General features: G+C 38.9%; 1 protein-coding gene across 2 annotated transcripts in view; it reads left to right on the plus strand.

Moving 5' to 3' along the window:
* Positions 1–19,024, plus strand: part of LOC149157129 (putative folate-biopterin transporter 6) — a 231,688-nt gene that overhangs the window by 47,785 nt on the left and 164,879 nt on the right. For both annotated transcript variants that reach the window (XM_089439104.1, XM_089439105.1), the window contains exons 2-3: positions 6,528–6,598; positions 6,933–7,137. In XM_089439104.1, the coding sequence (XP_089295230.1) occupies positions 6,528–6,598; positions 6,933–7,137 (276 nt within the window). The remainder of the gene's footprint in view (positions 1–6,527; positions 6,599–6,932; positions 7,138–19,024) is intronic.

Here is a 19,024-nt window from a genome sequence, read left to right on the forward strand (position 1 = left end):
ATCCATAAATTTAGATCTCATCTACTAGGCCAAAGATTTCTGCTTTGCTGTCCAAATAATCTGAATAATATCATCTTCAAAATGAAACATCAGATTTCACTCTCAGTCAAATTTACCATACTTTGAGATCATCCTTTATCACACATAGAGAGTGTTAGAAAATTATATATTACGGAGCAATGGAACACATAAAATATTGCAGAAATATAAACACAGAAAACGCATAAAACAAGAGAGACACAGATATACGTGGTTCACCCAGTTTGGGCTATGTCCACCCCGAACAGCCAGTCCTTCCTTTCAAAATGAAGAGACACAACCTACAACAGATCCGCTGTAATATCCTCTGTTTTCTCTCACAGTCTCACCTTTCTGTTTCTCACTCACACACAGAATACACATCAATTTCACAGCCTCAAATACAATGCCCTCATACAAAGAGAGGGGTTGCCTTCTATGGCAAAAAACCCTAAACTAAACATAAGTTCTACTGTCAGATCATCCGCCTAATGAACGGCCTAGATTGACTAGAAATTGCTATACTTTTACAAGGCAATTTTATATCTATTTTTAGCTTCGGGGGCGCTGCCCCCGAGCCCTCGCCGAGGGACCGCTGGCCCTCGGACCCCCGCACCCCCCCGCGTGGAGGGGTGTACAAATTTCCTGGGGTATACATCTGGCTGAAACAAAGACCTCTGAACAATCATGCTCCACACACAACAATCTCCCACTTGGAGAATGATTGTAGCAACTCCATTGCTGCTTCATTCGCTGGACAATCACTTCTCTTTGGACCTGGCTGTTTCTCATCTTCATCGTCATCCTTGAAGACCAATTGAAACTGAGCAAGTTCTCAGTTTCTCCTTGGTTACAACTTTTGTTAGCATATCTGCAGGATTCTGGCTAGTGTGTATCTTTTCCAGCTTCAACTCTCCATCTTCCAACACTGATCGTATGAAATGGTACTTGAGCTGTATGTGTTTAGTCCTGGAATGAAATGCTGAGTTCTTTGCAAGATGAATGGCACTTTGGCTATCACTGTATAACGTGCCCATATCATGCTCCTTACCCAATTCACCCATAAACCTTTGTAACCAAATCATTTCTTTACTAGCCTCTGTAGCAGCAACATACTCTGCTTCTATTGTTGAAAGTGCAACAACACTTTGGATTTTTGAAACCCAACTGACAGCTGTTCCACCAACAGTAAATACATATCCTGTAGTGCTCCTCCTATTATCTCTGTCACCTGCCATATCTGCATTGACATATCCCTGTAGGGAAATGTTTGAACCACCAAAGCATAATGCTTGATTTGTGGTACCTTTCAAATATCTGAGAATCCATTTCACTGCCATCCAATGTTCCTTTCCTAGATTGTTCATGTACCTGCTTACAACTCCCACTGCATGTGCAATATCAGGCCTTGTGCAGACCATTGCATGCATTAAGCTTCCAACTGCTGATGCATATGGAACTTTAGACATATAATCCATGTTTTCTTGGGTCTTTGGGCACATTTCCTTACTAAGTTTGAATGGCTAGCAAAAGGTGTACTACCTGGTTTTGCATTGTGCATGTTAAATCTTTTCAACACCTTTTGTATGTACTCATTCTGAGACAATGTTAATTTGCGATTTTTCCTGTCTCTAGTTATTCTCATACCAAGGATTTGTTTTGCAGCTCCCAAATCCTTCATTGCAAATGAATTTGCCAATTTTCTTTTGAGCACATTTATTTCCTGCATGTTAGATCCTGCAACAAGCATGTCATCTACCTACAATAACAATATAATATAGCTTCCATCATTTTGCTTTTTCAGATAAACACAATGATCAGAGTGACATCTAGTATAACCTTGTTCAGACATAAACTTTTCAAATTTTATATACCACTGCCTTGGAGCCTGTTTTAAGCCATACAAGCTCTTCTTCAACCTGCACACTAGTTTCTCCTTCCCTTTCATTTCATATCCTTGTGGCTGCTGCATATATATCTCTTCCTCCAAATCCCCATGGAGAAAGGCTGTCTTTACATCTAGCTGCTCAAGATGCAAATTTTCAACTGCCACTAGACTTAAAATAGTTCTGATTGAAGTCATTTTAACAATAGGAGAAAATATTTCATCAAAATCAATACCTTTCTTCTGTGCAAACCCCTTCACCACAAGTCTAGCTTTGTACCTCTGTTTTCCTCCATCTTCTTCCTTCAGCGTGTAAACCCATTTATTCTGCAATGTAGTTTTACCTACAGGCAACCTGACTAAGTCCCAAGTCTGGTTATGCATTAAGGAGTCCATCTCTTCTTCCATGGCTACCTCCCACTTCTTCCTGCTTTCAACCTGCATTGCTTCTTCATAACATTCAGGTTCACCGGAATCAGTCAACAATAAATAATATAAAGAAGGAGAGTATCGTTCAGGGGGTCTAGTTATCCTGGTAGATCTTCTAACACCACTTTCAGGTGTTTGGGGTGCCTGTTGCTGTTGTGATGGTTGCCGCTGTTGTGGTTGTTGATTATTATTATTTTCAGGCACCTTTACTTTTTCAGTGATTTCATCAAGAACTGCGTATTTTTTGTTTTCTTTTTCCTGTTTCTTTTCCTGCAACTGATTCTTATACAAGACCTTTTCATTGAATATTACATCTCTGCTTCTAATGATTTTGTGATTTTCATAATCATATAAGCGATAACCAAAATCATTAACACCATATCCAATAAAGGTACATTTCTTTGACTTTGCCTCAAGCTTTGTTCTATTTTCTTTATCAATATGGACAAAGGCCTCACAACCAAAAGGCTTTAAAAAGGAGTAGTTTACCTTTTTACCTGTCCATGCTTCCTCCAGAACACCACCATCCAAGGAACTTGAAGGCCCTCTGTTTATTAGATAAACAACAGTATCTACAGCATCTGCCCAAAACTGTAAAGGCAATCCTGCATGCAATCTCATGCACCTTGCACGCTCCATGATTGTTCTGTTCATCCTTTCTGACACACCATTTTCTTGTGTTGTTCTTGGAACTGTCTTCTCTCTGCGAATTCCATGCTCTGAATAGTACCTATCAAACTCTTTGCTGCAATATTCACCTCCATTGTCTGATCTAAGACATTTCAATTTCTTTCCTGTCTCAATCTCAACCAAAGCTTTCCATTTTTTGAAAGTATCAAATACATCAGATTTATTCTTAATACAATAAATCCAAGTTTTTCTAGTTGCATCATCAATAAAAGTAACATAATAACGAGAGCCACCGAGAGATGATACCTGAGCAGGTCCCCATACATCTGTATGCACAAGCTCTAATTTTTCATTCTTCTTTTTTTCCCAACTCTAAGAAATCTGAGTCTCTTCTGTTTTCCATAAATGCAATTCTCACAGAAGTCCAAATCAACATTCTTTAAACTCGGCAACAAATTCCTCGAGTAAAGAATCTTCATCCCCTTTTTACTCATGTGTCCGAGCCTATGATGCCATAACGCTGTATCTGCTCCTTTGGAAGTTAAAGCATTAACAGAGTTAGAAATACCATTGCATAAATACAATGTACCAACCTTTTCGCCTTTTGCTATTACCAAGGCTCTTTTGTTGACTTTCTAAGCTTTATCTGTGAAAGTTGTCACACAACCTTCACCGCCTAACTGCCCTGTTGAAATCAGATTTTTCTTTAGATCTGGAACATGCCTTACCTCCTTTAGTAGCCATTGGTTTCCATTCTGCTGTTTTACAAGAACCTTACCCATTCCAACAATTTTACAGGGTTTATCATCACCCAAACAAACTTGTCCAAAATCTCCTTGAACATGGTCATGAAAGTATTTCTTATCAGGTGTGGCATGGAATGAGGCCCCTGAATCTACCACCCATGAATCAGTAATATTTTCGAAAGAAAGAATCAAAGCATCTTGTAACACCTCACCTGTCACATTTGCTTCATGATTGTTTTCTTGCTTCTTATCTACAATTTTTCTTTAGGTGTCATTTCTTTCCACATTTCCAGCTCACTATCCCCGATCTAGACTTGGATCTGCCTTTCTTTGATTTATTGCAATATCCTGAGCTCTTTCCTCTTTCCATTTTTCTTCCCCTAGACTTTGCACTCAAAGCATTTCCCGATGTCTCACCAGAGCTTTTCCGTCGCATTTCCTCGCTAAGGATAGCACCGACAACATCATCAAACTTTAAAGTACTAGATCCAGACACAGAGTTACTAATGGCCATTACTAAACCATTCCAACTTTCTGGCAATGAGCACAAGAATAACAGAGCTCTAACTTCATCATCAAAGTTTACCCCTACAGAACATAACTGACTTGTAACAGTATTAAAATCATTTAAATGATCTGCAACAGATCCACCTTCCGACATCTTCATATTAAATAACCGTTTCATAAGAAATACCTTGTTTGAGGCCGAGGGTTTTTCATATAGTTTCTCCAATGTCTTAATCAAACCCTCTGTCGTTGTTTCCTTCGAAATGTTGAAGGCGACCGACGCTGCGAGGCACAACCGTATTGTTCCGAGTGCCTTTCTATCGAGAAGGTTCCATTCTTCATCTTTCATACCCACCGGCATCTTTGTTTTTCCGCCCAATGGTAAGTATAGATCTTTCTGATACAGATAATCTTCCATCTGCATCTTCCACAGTGAGAAGTTTTGGCCATTAAATTTCTCGACCCTAAACTTACCATCTTCCGCCATTGCTCCCACTCGAACGAGGAACCCTTATTTCCTGCGAGTTTATCAGCCAAATAGACCTTCGGCTTTGATACCAGTTGTTAGAAAATTATATATTACGGAGCAATGGAACACATAAAATACTGCAGAAATATAAACATAGAAAACGCATAAAACAAGAGAGACACAGATATACGTGGTTCACCCAGTTTGGGCTACGTCCACCTCGAACAGCCAGACCTTCCTTTCTATTATCCAGCAAAATGAAGAGACACAACCTACAGCAGATCCGCTGTAATATTCTCTGTTTTCTCTCACAGTCTCACCTCTCTGTTTCTCACTCACACACAGAATACACATCAATTTCACAGCCTCAAATACAATGCCTTCATACAAAGAGAGGGGTTGCCTTCTAGGGCAAAAAGCCCTAAACTAAACATAAGTTCTACCGTCAGATCATCCGCCTAATGAACGGCCTAGATTGACTATAAATTACTATACTTTTACAAGGCAATTTTACATCTATTTTTAGCTTCGGGGGCGCTGCCCCCGAGCCCCCATCGGGGGACCGCTGGCCCCCGGACCCCCCAGCCGGGGGGGATCGGCCCCCTCGGACCCCCACGGGGGGGGACAAGTTGCCCCCGCACCCCCCTGCGTGGAGGGGTGTACAAACTTCCTGGGGTATACATCTGGCTGAAACAAAGACCTCTGAACAATCATGCTCCACACACAACAGAGAGTTGGTTAGGGTCCCCCCACTTGAGTTGGAGGAGAGCCAACCTAAAGAGTGGGAGAGGGTTATTCAGAATCCAGATGACATTGGATAACCTCTCCAAATTGCTCTTGGGTCTTCACCTTGTGACGTGGCACTCTAACACTTTGGGTGAGGGTTTGAGAGATAACAGATTCCATATGCTGGGGATCCCAACATCTCCTGTGATGTTCTCTGAAATTTGGAGGGTGTTTTGACATGTCCCCTGGATGCGTCTTCATGTTCCAGAAACTTGTTGAAACATTCTACGATCTCAACTGTAATGGCTTATATCATCCATTCTGCAATGGATAGCATTCAAGTGAACTGTAAATCTGGAACTCAGTTGACACTATTGCTTGCAGTCAATAAGTTGGATGGGAGTTTATGTGATTATTAGGTTGTATACTCAGAAAAAATATTCAAGACTTCGTGCATTTTTTTTCCCAATTGCTATCTGATATCATGCTTTTTTGCAGGTGTGTGGGATTAATTTTATGTGGGTGTTTGGTCTGTATGTTAGCTCATGTATAGTAAATGTGGAGCCTAGTCACAAATTACAATATGGTGCATGAAGTCTGGTCCCTAAGCACTTAATAGAGAGATCATTAAATATTTCCTCTGATTTGATGGGAGTTATACTTCCCACTTTCTCTATTTCAATTTTGAAGCTTTGTGGATGTTCATGTGTTTTACAAACTGTACATATACATGCAAGATACTACAATTCAGCTCACCTTCTTCTTATGGCCTGGGTGTTTGGTGTGTATGTATAGTAAGCCTAAACATTTCGCCTAATCAGAATATAGTGGATGAAGTCTGGTCCCCAAGCACTAAATATTCAATTGAGCACTAAATAGAGAGGTCATTAAATATTTCCTCTGATTTGATGGATCTTTTACATCTCACTTATTTTATTTTGAATTTTGAAGCTGTGTGGATGCTCACATGTTTTACAAATTGTACATATCCATGCAAGATACCACAATTCATCTTACCTTCCTCTTATAACCTGAAGTTACTAGATTTGCATGGAATTGAAGTTAGGAAGAATGAATCCCTACTAAAGCAGATTTACTATTTGGTTTTGTTTGGCAGGGGATATCAAGTATACCGTGGGACATAAAGCCTGTCTATGGGCTCATCACCGACACATTTCCCATTGCTGGGTATAAATCTCTTTTATTTTGGGTTCTATGTTGATCTACTTTGTGCATGCTTCTAACTGTTAATATTATTGCAATATGAATGAAGCCCCTATTCAAAGATGAACTTCAGTAATTCTGACACATAGAGGCTAGGATGTATATGACTGTGCATGGAGAAAATTCATTATGTGTTTGCTGCCTTTTTCTCTTATAGTTTACGAAACAACAATAGTGTTTCTTTCTCTCTCTATATTCTCTTCTCTTTGGATGAGATGGAAGCATTGAATTACTTTATGCTTTCCAGAAAAGATGAAATCTTTGTATGATACTGATTAGACTTACTGTGGAGCCTCAGGTATAGAAGGTGGCCTTATTTAGCCATATGCGGTATTGCTGGGTGCCTTTGTCTTTGGGCGCTTGCCTTCTTTACACTAAGCCCTTGGATGACGACCTTGTTTTTGGCTGGGGTAGCTCTATGTACTGCATTCCCAGATGTTGTGACAGATGCTGCAGTTGCACAACAAAGTAGAATCACTCCCAAACTTGCAAGTGATTTACAAGTATGATATTTGTGTAACGTGCTTAGTCTCTCCCTTCAATCCTTTGTTAGAATTGTGTTGTGCTATGCCTCTTAGAGGAGCTGTGTTTGATGTGCGTAATTTCTTTAATCAATAAAATTTGTTTTGGCTTTGTAAGTAATATGACATCCTCGATATTCCTCATCAATTATAAAATGCACTTTAATAGTTTTTACCATTTCTCCTTATACCTTTGGATTGGCAGTGTGATAATGTAGATAAAAGGTTTATCTAGAGCAACAGTAGGATAGACCATAGATACACGGTACTGTTGTTGTCAGAATGCCCTGTAGATTCATAGAATAGGTGTTTGTACAGGTCCCTCTTAAGGAGAATAATTTCTGGGCCAAATATTTGGAAAATAGCAGGAATTTAATGGTTGAGCTTAAATAAGGTATATCTACTGAGTTTAGTTAATTGATGTAATGACAAACCTTAGTGTAATGAACAACTAGTTAACACAGAATGTGAAGTTATTGTAGAGATACACATTTGTGCTGTGATTTTTTCATCTGCATTTTCCTCCTTTCCTAAATGGCCTTTCAACTAATTAGTACGTGTTAGATCAGCCAATTACTGTGACTCTCGTGGACAGTGCAGGCATTGCACATAGTGGAGAACTTCTAACCAGATTCAAGGCAGTTTTAGTCATTACCTAGCTCAAATTATGTTTATTGCAGATAAGATAAGTTAAGATAATTTTATAAATGTCTAGTGAGTGACCTGTTACCGCTCCGTTTAGCAGATTATTAAAGATCCTATACAACCCGCTATGGCCGACACACACAGGGCAGAGGTCCACTGTCACCTCAGCTTAAGTCCCCACTCTTTAAGCTCAAGTCCTAACAAAAGGGCTATGAGAGGCTTCCTGCGAATTATTCCTACCAAATTACTCCAGAACCAGTGCCTTCTAATTGAGTCAATTAGCTAAAGTGGAGTAGTTCTTCCTGCTTGGCCTATTGTCTTAATATGAAAATCTACAATAAAAAGTGCTAAACCAGCTAACAAGTGCACTAAATACCAAAAAGATATATCATGCAAGTAGTCTAATTTAATGTATACAAACTATACTAAGCAGATCTATAATTATTTCTATGATTTGTCATCTGTTTAGAAGGGTTACTGTATAAAATTGCTTGCTGTCCTGTTTTGACAGGTCTACAATTTTTGCTAATAACACTAAATAAGAAGCAAAAAACACTCAAACTTGATTAAATATAGTGTACAAATAGCCAAGTTTGGTACACAGAAAATATCTTAACCGAATATCTAATTATTTTAGTCAACAAAGGGTTGGTTAGGGGGGTTCCTGTATAAAATAGCTTGCTGCTCTGTTTTTATAGGATTGTAATTTTTGTAGAAAATGCATAAATCAGCAAGCCAACATTCAAAATGTAACTAGTGTCGGTATTCATAATGTAATAAAATGTAATTTTTATCATTGACATATTTATTATATTCATTATTATTATTTTATTTTTGGTCAAAGCATGTTCTTCATGCTTATAGAGTCAAAAGAGTCAAAGAGAATTTATTATGAGTAAAAAAGAAATGTATTTGAGTCAAGTCCCATTTGGACTTTTGTAAGAAAAAGAAATTGTATTTTAATTTTGAGTCAAAAGTCAACACAAGACCAAGTCGGCCCTCCTTGGACAAGTTGGCCTATGTGGCAGCTATTCGACCCTCCTGGACAACTATATATAAGAGTCAACTCGACCTCTTGGAGCCATTCATTCATTCATCACATACATCATTGATTTCTGTGCCTAATCAAGAAGAGAAAAGAGCCGAAGTCAAAGGAGAGAGAAAATTTGGGTTTTCTAGCTTGTTTCCGCTCACACGTGCGAAGATTCTGTGGCATCTCTGCAAAAATTACAGGTCCGAAATTTGTCTTTCCCTGCAAGTCTGAAAATTCTGTGATTTGACCAGATTTCAGAAGGTTTGACTAGTGTTGACTTTTGTTGAGTTTGACTTGATTGGAAGAGACTTGGAGGAGGGTTGACTTGGGATCTTTATGGCAGTCTTGGTCTTGGTCTTTGAGTCTTGGATATCTCATTTTGATCTGATTATATAAGAGAAGGATTGTTTGGGTTTTCCCTTTTGTGGGGTTTTGCTCTGGCTTGGAGCCTAATCTTTGGTGTTCTTTGTCTCTTTGTGATTGTTGTGTTTTGTGTATTTGTATAATTACTTGATGAAGAAGATAATATAAGTAATAAGAAGCCAACAAACATTCACAAGTAATTATCAAGTTAAGAGAAATCAATCATCTTTTAGCAGTTGGTTTCTCAACATGGTATCAGAGCTAAGGTGAAAGGAAGGCAGTTTGAAAGATCACAAATTGTTGGCATATTTAAAAAATCTATTGCAGCCACTATCTCTCCCTCGATCAAAGCAAAGAAAGAAGACTTGAAGATCATATTGTTGAAGACATTCCCATAGCAACCATCTCTCTCTCAAGGACATTATTGAAGGCTCTTGGAAATATCATCAAGTTCTCTCTCACTCATCAAAGCTCTTGCCCTCTCATCAGCATTCTTGAAGACACTCTTATAACAACTTCTCCTTCTTTGACAAGTAAGCACTCTACTATACTCCGTGTCTAATCCTCCCAGCCAAATGACATATATTTGTAAGGAAGGCAATAAACTTGATGCAACATCTAATTACAATGCTTGGAATGAAGAGAATTGATTTAGTTCTCAAAGAAAATGAAGTCATGCAATTTGTTGAAGGCAACGTTCCTGTACTAGACAAGAACAATGCTCAAGAAGTGGCCAAATACAATAAGGGAGAAATTAGAGCTCAAAGGATTCTCTTTGAGTCTATCAAAGATCATCTCATCTCTTTTGTTTTAGATCTGTCTACAGCCAAAGAAATCTATGATAAATTGGTCAAACTATATTATGTCAATACTACCAGCTAGAAGATATCTCTAAGGAATCAACTTTATGGAACAAGATTGTCGAAAGACGAAGATGTGGCTTCATACTTTGTAAAAATATAAAAAATAAAGGATCAACTTCAAGGACTTGGAGAAACCATATCTGATTCTGAATGAATCACTTCTGTAATCAATGCTCTACCTCCAACGTGGAATGGTTTTGCGAGTGGAACCTATGCAAGAAAAGATACTTCAAGCTTTGTGTTGAAATTTGTAAGTATTACCCGTTAGAAATTTTATCTGTATTCTTCTTGTTTATTTCTCCTACTTGTTAATTACGAACAAGTTATTTAAACATATAAATATCGAAATAAACACAATACAGTCTCAACCATCTACAGATCAACAATTCTCTATTTGGAAGCAGATATTCAGAAAATCTGCCCCACAAAACCCTCTTTAGCAACCTTTGAAGCCCAGCGTCAGCCCACCTGGCCTCAGCGTCAGCCCGGAACCCTCTGCGTCAGCCCTTTGAGGCACTACGCAGCCTCTACGGCCCTCTGCGTCACTCCTACTGTCCTCTGCGTGGATGACGCATATCCTTTTGGCCTCTGTGTGTTCCCTCTGGCTCAGCGTCTGCCTCTCTCTGCTTCTGCACTGGTCTCTTGACACTATCTATGCCTTTCTGTCTAGTACTCACTGCCCCTCGCTGCAACTGATCACTGATTTGATTTTTCTTAACAAACCCCGCTCTAGAAAATCGAATGATTGATCACTCTGGTGTGTTCTCCAACTGACCCTCAAACCTCTTATTATACTTTTCCTGTTGGTCCTTCAACGGCCGAGATTACATCTCTAATCAACGGCTAAGATTAGATTTGGCTTGATCCATGACTTTTGGAACCTTCTAACCCAGTTTTATATTAATACCCATTAATATTTTATTTTTCCTAAGTTTAGACTTAGGAACTCCATTAAAAATATTAATTATTTTAATATCTTCTAAACCGGGAAGAATCTTCCCAAACCATTTCTGGGTCTTGGAGATCTCATGTACTTTAGCCTCTCCACCAATTTTCGTGGCTAGAGCACATCCTATGTTAACCCAAATCAACACTTTGAAGAACTTTGGGTTCTCTGTGTTCTAGAAGAAACAAGGTTGAAAGCTAAAGATGATACCAAACCCAATAATGAAAACTCTCAAGCATTTGCTGCAAAATCAAAGAAGAAGTTTGGGAAATTTGGAAGATTTGGATCTCATCACAAGTACAACAACAACAAGCCTCATGGAAACAAGGATATGTCCAAGGTTCAATGTTTTGGTTGCCATTAATATGGACACATAAAGAGATTGCCATAAGAACTCCAAAAATAATAGAAGCAACAAAAGGAAGGAAAGAAATGAAGCACGCATAGCAGAAGATGAAGAAGCCAAAAAGAAACCCAAGATTGAAGACAATAAGGACCTCTACTATTGAAGAATATGGCAAGTACCAGGTTTGCAAGCTAGTTTGTTTTTCTTTTCTTATTAGAAGATGACAGTCAAAGTAGCAGTTATAGTTATATTTGAAGGATAAAGGTTTTTTGGGATTCACAAATTACAAAGTCATGGAGATTAAGTTTAAGAAGGAGCATATAGTATTGGATGAAATAGAGTCTACATAGAAATCTAGAAGAAGCATTTAGTTGCATATCTCGTCATGAAGATATAGAAGTAGTTATCCTCACTTTAGCAAGCAAGGACTACAAGTCCACAAATAGTGGAGACAAGGTCAATGTGCAACTTTCTCTAGCATGATAATAAGTTGACCGCAAACCCCATAAAATAAGTCAAGCGATAATACCATAACCAAGTATTTCGGAAGCAAAAAGAATGAAGTAGAATTCGTTTCACAAGAAGAGTAGGATGCAATGAAGATAGTTAATTGAGAAGCAACATGGAAACAAGTTTCAAAAGGAAGTTTTTATCAAAGAAGTTCTCTTACTTCAGATAAAGGAAGCTACTCCTATCATGGAAAGGGAATCTCAAATTAAATTAAAAAAAATGACTCGTAGATTTGAGATATTATCTTCAAAGGGAGTTGGAGACAAAACATGATATATGTTGATCAGATATATTGCTTCTAGATGGTTGGGCAGAAAATCAAAAGATACTTGTTATCAAAATTCTTCTAAGAAGGTTGGCTGACAATGTACAGATATATGGCAACATCACTAAAGAGCTTAGATCCAACAATTGATTGGTTCGAATCTTTGATCATATCATTGACAAAGCTAATGTTGACACTACTAATGATTGTTTCTACTTGGAAATTAATGGAATTTCTTGGAAGAATGTGAAGCTAGTAATATTAACTTTTGATTGACATGAAGGATCTTACAACTTGGGATTTGAGGTTACATTGATTGATTTGGCAAGTGTTGATTATAAGGAGAGTTACTACTACTGTTTGAGATATGGTATGGCCTTTTGGAAGAGTATGTAGCAGAATTTTGTAGAGGCAGAAGATGTAGCATTTGTGAGACAGTTTGTTGAGTACTAATATGATTTCTTGGAAGAGCATGAAGCAAAACTCTGTTGCAATGCAAAGAAAGAAGTTATGAAGTCTTTTAGTTATGAAGAAGTTTAGATCCTTAAGGTGTTTGATGAATTACTTTATGACATGTTGGATTCGATTATGATATTGATAAAAGCTGCATGAAGATTGTCATGAACCAGGAAGGTTGAGGTGCTTTACGATTTGAGAGTATGATGCAAATAGAACCGAGAAGCTACACCAAATCTCCATTGAAGAACAAGTAGCCGATGAACAAATGAAGTTTCCTTTTTGAGACAAGCTTAGGCTTGTGGTTATCTCCTCCCTGGTTGAGAGGGAGTGAGGGTGGACACCGTGTTCTCCATGTGTCATGTACTATGGCCAGGGCTAACCGCTGTAAGCTTAGTGCATGAACACTGGTAGGGAGAATGGTGGATTGGATAAGCATTAGGGGTGTACATTCTTCAGTCATGTATTGTGGTTGACTAGGATTAACATCCTAAGTTGATACATGGGCTTGGTAAAGAATGGTCCAGAGGATGTACTTTCCTTGGGATTAGGAAATGGTCCTGTGAGGTCATACCTTCGGAACACTTGAGTAGGCTATGTGCCTTGAGAGGCGGTGGTGTCCAAATTTATGCCTCCCAACATTGTGCTCTGATCTATTGAAGAGATAGAGTGTATTAGTCAAAGACTTGCTATTCTGATAATGCTTGCTATAATGATGTAAATCATCATTGATGCTTATCAATCTGGATCCTTTCTTAGTTGAATATTTCAACTTGAGAGTATCCTGTTGTGTCATTATGAATACCTCCCTAGTTAAGAGGGTGTTGAAAATGTAACTAGTGTTTGTCTTCGTAATGTAATAAAATGTAATTTTTATCATTGTCATATTTATTATATTCATTATTATTATTTTATTTTTGGTCAAAGCATGTTCTTCATGGTTATAGAGTCAAAAGAATCAAAGAGAATTTATTATGAGTCAAAAAGAAATGTATTTGAGTCAAGTCCCACATTTGGACTTTTGTAAGAAAAAGAAATTGTGTTGTATTTTTGATTCAAAAGTCAACACAAGACCAAGTCGGCCTATGTGGCAGCTATTCGATCCTCTTGGACAACTATATATAAGAGTCAACTCGACCTCTTGGAGACATTCATTCATTCATCACATACATCATCGATTTTTGTGCCTAATTGAGAAAAGAAAAGAGCCCAAGTCGAAGGGGAGAGAAGGAAGTCAAAGGAGAGATAAGATTCGGGTTTTCTAGCTTATTTCTGCTCACATGTGCGAAGATTCTGTGGCATCTATGTGAAAATTACAGGTCCGAACTTCGTCTTTCACTGCACGTCTGAAAATTCTGTGATTTGACCATATTTCAGAAGGTTTGACTAGCGTTGACTTTCGTTGAGTTTGACTAGATTGGAGGAGACTTGGAGGAGGGTTGACTTGGGATCTTTGTGGCAGTCTTGGTCTTGGTCTTTGAGTCTTGGATATCACATTTTGATCTGATTCTATAAGAGAAGGATATTTTGGGTTTTCCCCTTTGTGGGGTTTTTCCCTGGCTTGGAGCCTAATCTTTGATGTTTTTTGTCACTTTGTGATCTTTATGTTTTGCACATTTGTATAATTACTTGATGAAGAAGATAATATAAGTAATAAGAAGCCAACAAACATTCATAGGTAATTATCAAGTTAAGAGAAATCAATCATTATCTTCTAGCATTTGGTTTCGCAACACCCAACCCACTGAGAACTCACCCAAAAGTGCCTAGACACTTCTACATCTTAGATCTATGAGTGGGGGATTAGAAGGTAGAAGTTTGGCCCATTTAGTCCACTTCTAAGCTTCTGGACTTATAATAAAATTAATTTCTAGTTTATGAGGTCTTGGGGTCAAAACCCCCTGGGTTTACAACCCAAAAATTTATTTCTGCTGATAATTAAATTTTTAAGGGGCTAAAATAAGTAAATTTAAGCTACAGATTTGAGATATGTACTATAAAAGCAAATCTTAGTTAATAGAAGGCAAAATAAAGGCACTGACTTGTAAAATGGATCCTTGTTGACTGAAAATCTGCAATAAAAAGGTCTGCTACAGCCAATATTATTCTGCATATTTGCACGCATAAACTAGATATACCTATGTAAAATATGGCAAAATAAACTCAATACAAAAATATATCAATTCCTTGGATAAGATATAAATTTAAGCTCCTTTTCCTCCAAGGATTACTAGCTATATATGATCAGAAAAATGGCAAATTTGTAATAAAAATAAAAATAAAAATCTTTTAGAATTTTTAAATAATGAGATGGTTGAAGAGTGAGGCTTTACCTTTTCCTTTTAAGTTCACTGATTTGCGGCGTTGTGACCACAAACTTTTCTTTGTCGATTTTCCCTTTGAGGCTAAAGATGAATAGAGAGTTGGGGTGAACTATCCCGTTCTTTTAGCCTTGGGCAACCTACAAGAAAATTCACCCTCACTAACAGGATCTACTCCTTCGAGATGCCCCAACTATGGCCGCAATAGTGGTGCCAATAGCCCACAATTTTGTATGGAGATTCCCCTTAGAGGACTTGTCCAACGCTTGGAAAAGTGTATTTTTAGAAAATAACAAAGGGTGAGGTGAAGGGTTGGGCCTTGATCTCCCCTTCTAGGTGATTTCCTGTCCCTCAATGGATCACTATGATAGTCTTGTGATAGCTGAATTATACCTGCAAGTTAGTCCTTAAAAGCACAAGATTATAGGAAAAAATCAAGAAGAAGATGCATAGAAGATCAACTCAATATACATGAGAGTAATTTCAAAAATAGTTTCTTTGTATTTGGCATCAAATGATCTCACAGTCAACAACCTCAAATGGGAGGAGCTAGAAATTTATAGCTTTCATTGCCAAAGGCTAGTTTCCTCCTTCCATTAAAATGATAGTATCTTGACTTGTCATGCGTAATAATTTTGGAGACTAGGTCAGCTCAAGGGAAAAATAATACTTATTATAATGAGTTTGCCCACATAGGTGGGTCGAATTAACTAACACACCTCAAAGAAGTCCAATGTTCCAATACTAAAGTGTCTGGAAGGTCAAATAATGAAGAATAGTAGTCATATCTCCCTCGACATCCTCATTGAAACCTCCAATGTCCACCTCCATAACTCGACTTGCCTTGGGAATGAGCTTGATCACTTTGCGAATTCATACCACTTGAAGAAGACTAATCACTTGACTTTGCAACAACTATCTTTTGTCCTTATCCTCATATTCTCTGTAATAGACAACTCCAATGGTTAGCTTGACTTTTCCAATAGTTATTTAACCTTTGACTTGACTTTTCCATCATAGTAGGCTGAACTTGCCACTTTTCTCTCTTGCTCCAATGCCCTTGCTTACTTGGAAAAGTGTTCCATTGAAATAGGTACTATTTGTCAAGTCATGTCTTATAGTATGCTCTGCTAGCTCCAAAAGTCCATTGTGCTGCCACATAAGCTTGATCAAACCCCATAAATCACGATCAAATTAGGGATCTCTAACACCCTTGAGGATGCACAAAAGCCAAGACATGGGTTTTGTTCCTCTCACTATGTAGACCACTTTGGATATAATGCTTGTCCAAAACATGGAAATGCTCCACCTGTTTTGCCTTTGGAAACATGTGCGCCCCTGTTGACCAACTTTGACCACTAATAACTTCATAATGCCTTATCCAAATGGAAGAATTCCACGTGGCATGTCATCCTCTCATTAAGTTTTGCAATCTAAGACCCTATTGACTTTTTGACTTCCAAGACAACTTTGCATTGGGAAATGTGATATGCCTTGGGAATCATGAAATGTCACTAATTGTGAGATTTTGATGTATGAGAAACATTTGAGGGATACTACACCAAATCCTAGGTCACTTACAAACTTGATAGACTGATAACCATGTGGAATGACATAGATGCATTTGACATGATTGGGCCTACACTAGCGATCACCCCTACAAAAGAAGGCTCCCCTAAAACCATGAGTCCTCATATAAGCCCACCAAAGGTCCTCCAATCTTATCCAAGATGAAAGGAACCAAAAATGAAGTCAAAGGGACTAGCCATGGTTCAACTTGTGAAAATTCTATCACTGCAGCGACTGATTTACTTTTCCTACTTATTTCACCATAAGTTATTCATGAAATTACTTCAATAAACATTAAAATAAATATTGCTGCAGATATCACACCGTAATACAGAAACAAACATATGCACAAGAATCAACACATTGACACAGTTATTTTGAACCAATGTCCCCAGAAAAACCCAATGTGGGAAAACCTGTGCAGCAAGGGAGGAGTTTATTATTCAACAATTCTAGTACAACAGGGTGCCAAACTGGCTTACCCACAGATAGACAAATTTGCCAGCACTTCTTTTGAACCCAGCGTCAGCCCTACCGACCTCTGCATGACCTGAAACCCTTTGCATCAGCCTGTTGAGACTTTGCGCAGCCTCTCTGGCTTTCTGCGTCACTCCTGCAGCCTCTGCGTGGATGATGTAGGCCCTGCTGGCTCTGCGCAGTCTCTTTTGCCTCTGCGTGGCTTCCTCTGGCCCTGCGTCTGCCTTTTTTGCCTCTGTGCTGATCTCCCGTCTCTCTGTTCCGTACTTGCTGCCTCCTGACTGCTCTCTAGACCACTGGTTCAGTTTTTCAGCTAACCTCGCTCCAGAAATCGAATTGACTGGTCTCCCTTAGTGTTTTCTCCAAGTGACCCTCAAGCCTCCTCTTATACTTTTCTCGTTGACAAATCAACGACCGAGATTGAGTCCCTAATCAACGACTAAGATTAGATCTGGCTCGATCCATGACTTTTGGACCATTCTAACACAGTTTTATATTAATGCACATTAATATTTTATATTCCCTAAGTTTAGACTTAGGGACTCCATTGAAAATATTAATTATTTTAATATCTCCCAAACTGTTTAGAATCTGCCCAAACCCTTTCTGGGTAATGGCGATCTCATGTGCTTTAGCCTTTCCACCATTTTTCTTGGCTAGAGCACATCAGATGCTACCCCAAATCAACACTCCCTCTTAGCGAGGACTGTGCTCTAGTAATACTCCTTACTGAGTATCACCCTGATCATCCGGCATCGGTCGCTGTGCTGATGCTAAGCCTCCCTGCCCAACATCCTCTGCACTGCTGCATTCTATACTGCTGCCCATGACTCTGCTACATCTGTACGACAACTCCCTCTGCATCCGTGCTGCTGTTGGTCCTTTCTCCCAACACTGCATCCGCACTACAACTCCCTTTGCATCTGTGCTGTTGCTGGTCCTTTCTCCCAATACTGCATTTGCATTGCAACTCCCTCTTCATTCGTGCTGCTAACACACTCATTTCTACTTCTGAAAGGGGTTCTTTACCATCCCCATCTTTTCCCTGAAGTAGTCAAATTTTGACTTTCCAAGGGCCTTGGTGAGGATATCTGCCACTTGTTCTCCTGTAGGAGTGTAGCTCAACTGTACAGCTCCTCGTTGGACACAGTCTCTGACAAAGTGACACCGGATATCAATATGCTTCGACCTATCATGAAACATTGGATTCTCAGAGAGTTTGATGCAACTCTGATTATCACACATGATCCTGGTCGCCTCCATATTTCTTCTGAATAGGTTCACCAACAGTTTTCTAAGCCATATGGCCTCACACGAGCTATGCTTGCTGCCATATATTCTGCTTCATATGAGCTCAGAGCCACGGACTTCTGTTTCCTACTGCACCAGGAGGTCATTCCTGATCCAATGTTGAAATAGTACCTAGAGGTACTTTTTCGATCCACTGCACTTCCTGCCCAATCTGCATCAGTAAATTCACTCAACCTAATATCCTTCCCCTTGGTATATAAGAGCCCATAATCAACTGTTCCCTGTAAATACCTGAGAACGTGTTTAGTTGCTGCCTAGTGTGCCCTCTTTGGTTCCACCATGAACTGACTGAGGGTGTTGACAGCATAGAAAATATCTGGCCTCGCATTGACCAGATACATCCGGGACCCTATGAGCTATCGGTATAGGGTGGGATCGACATCCTTGTCTTCTGATGCATCAATCTTCTTCCAGTTGGTGATCATTGGTGTAGCCATAGGTCTACAGTCTCCCATCCCGAACCTTTTCATGATTTCTGTAGCATACCTCCCTTGCCCAAGGAAGATTTCTCCTTTCTACTACCAAACTTCCAACCCTAGGAAGTAGTGCATTCATCCTAGATCCTTCATATCGAACTCTGTGGCTAGATTCTTCTTGCAGTCCTCAATGAGTCTGGATGATCCTGTCAGAAAGAGATCATCCACATATAATACTAAGATAAGCGGCTCGTTCTCTACGACTAGATAGTAGAGATTCAGGTCCGCGTCACTTTTGACAAACCCCATCTTCTGCAAATAGCCATTTATTCGACCATACCACGCTTT

Source organism: Pinus tabuliformis, chromosome 9 (genome assembly GCF_031772625.1).
Source record: "Pinus tabuliformis cultivar Carrire ecotype Pingquan chromosome 9, CPIR1, whole genome shotgun sequence".
Taxonomy (NCBI): Eukaryota; Viridiplantae; Streptophyta; class Pinopsida; order Pinales; family Pinaceae; genus Pinus; species Pinus tabuliformis.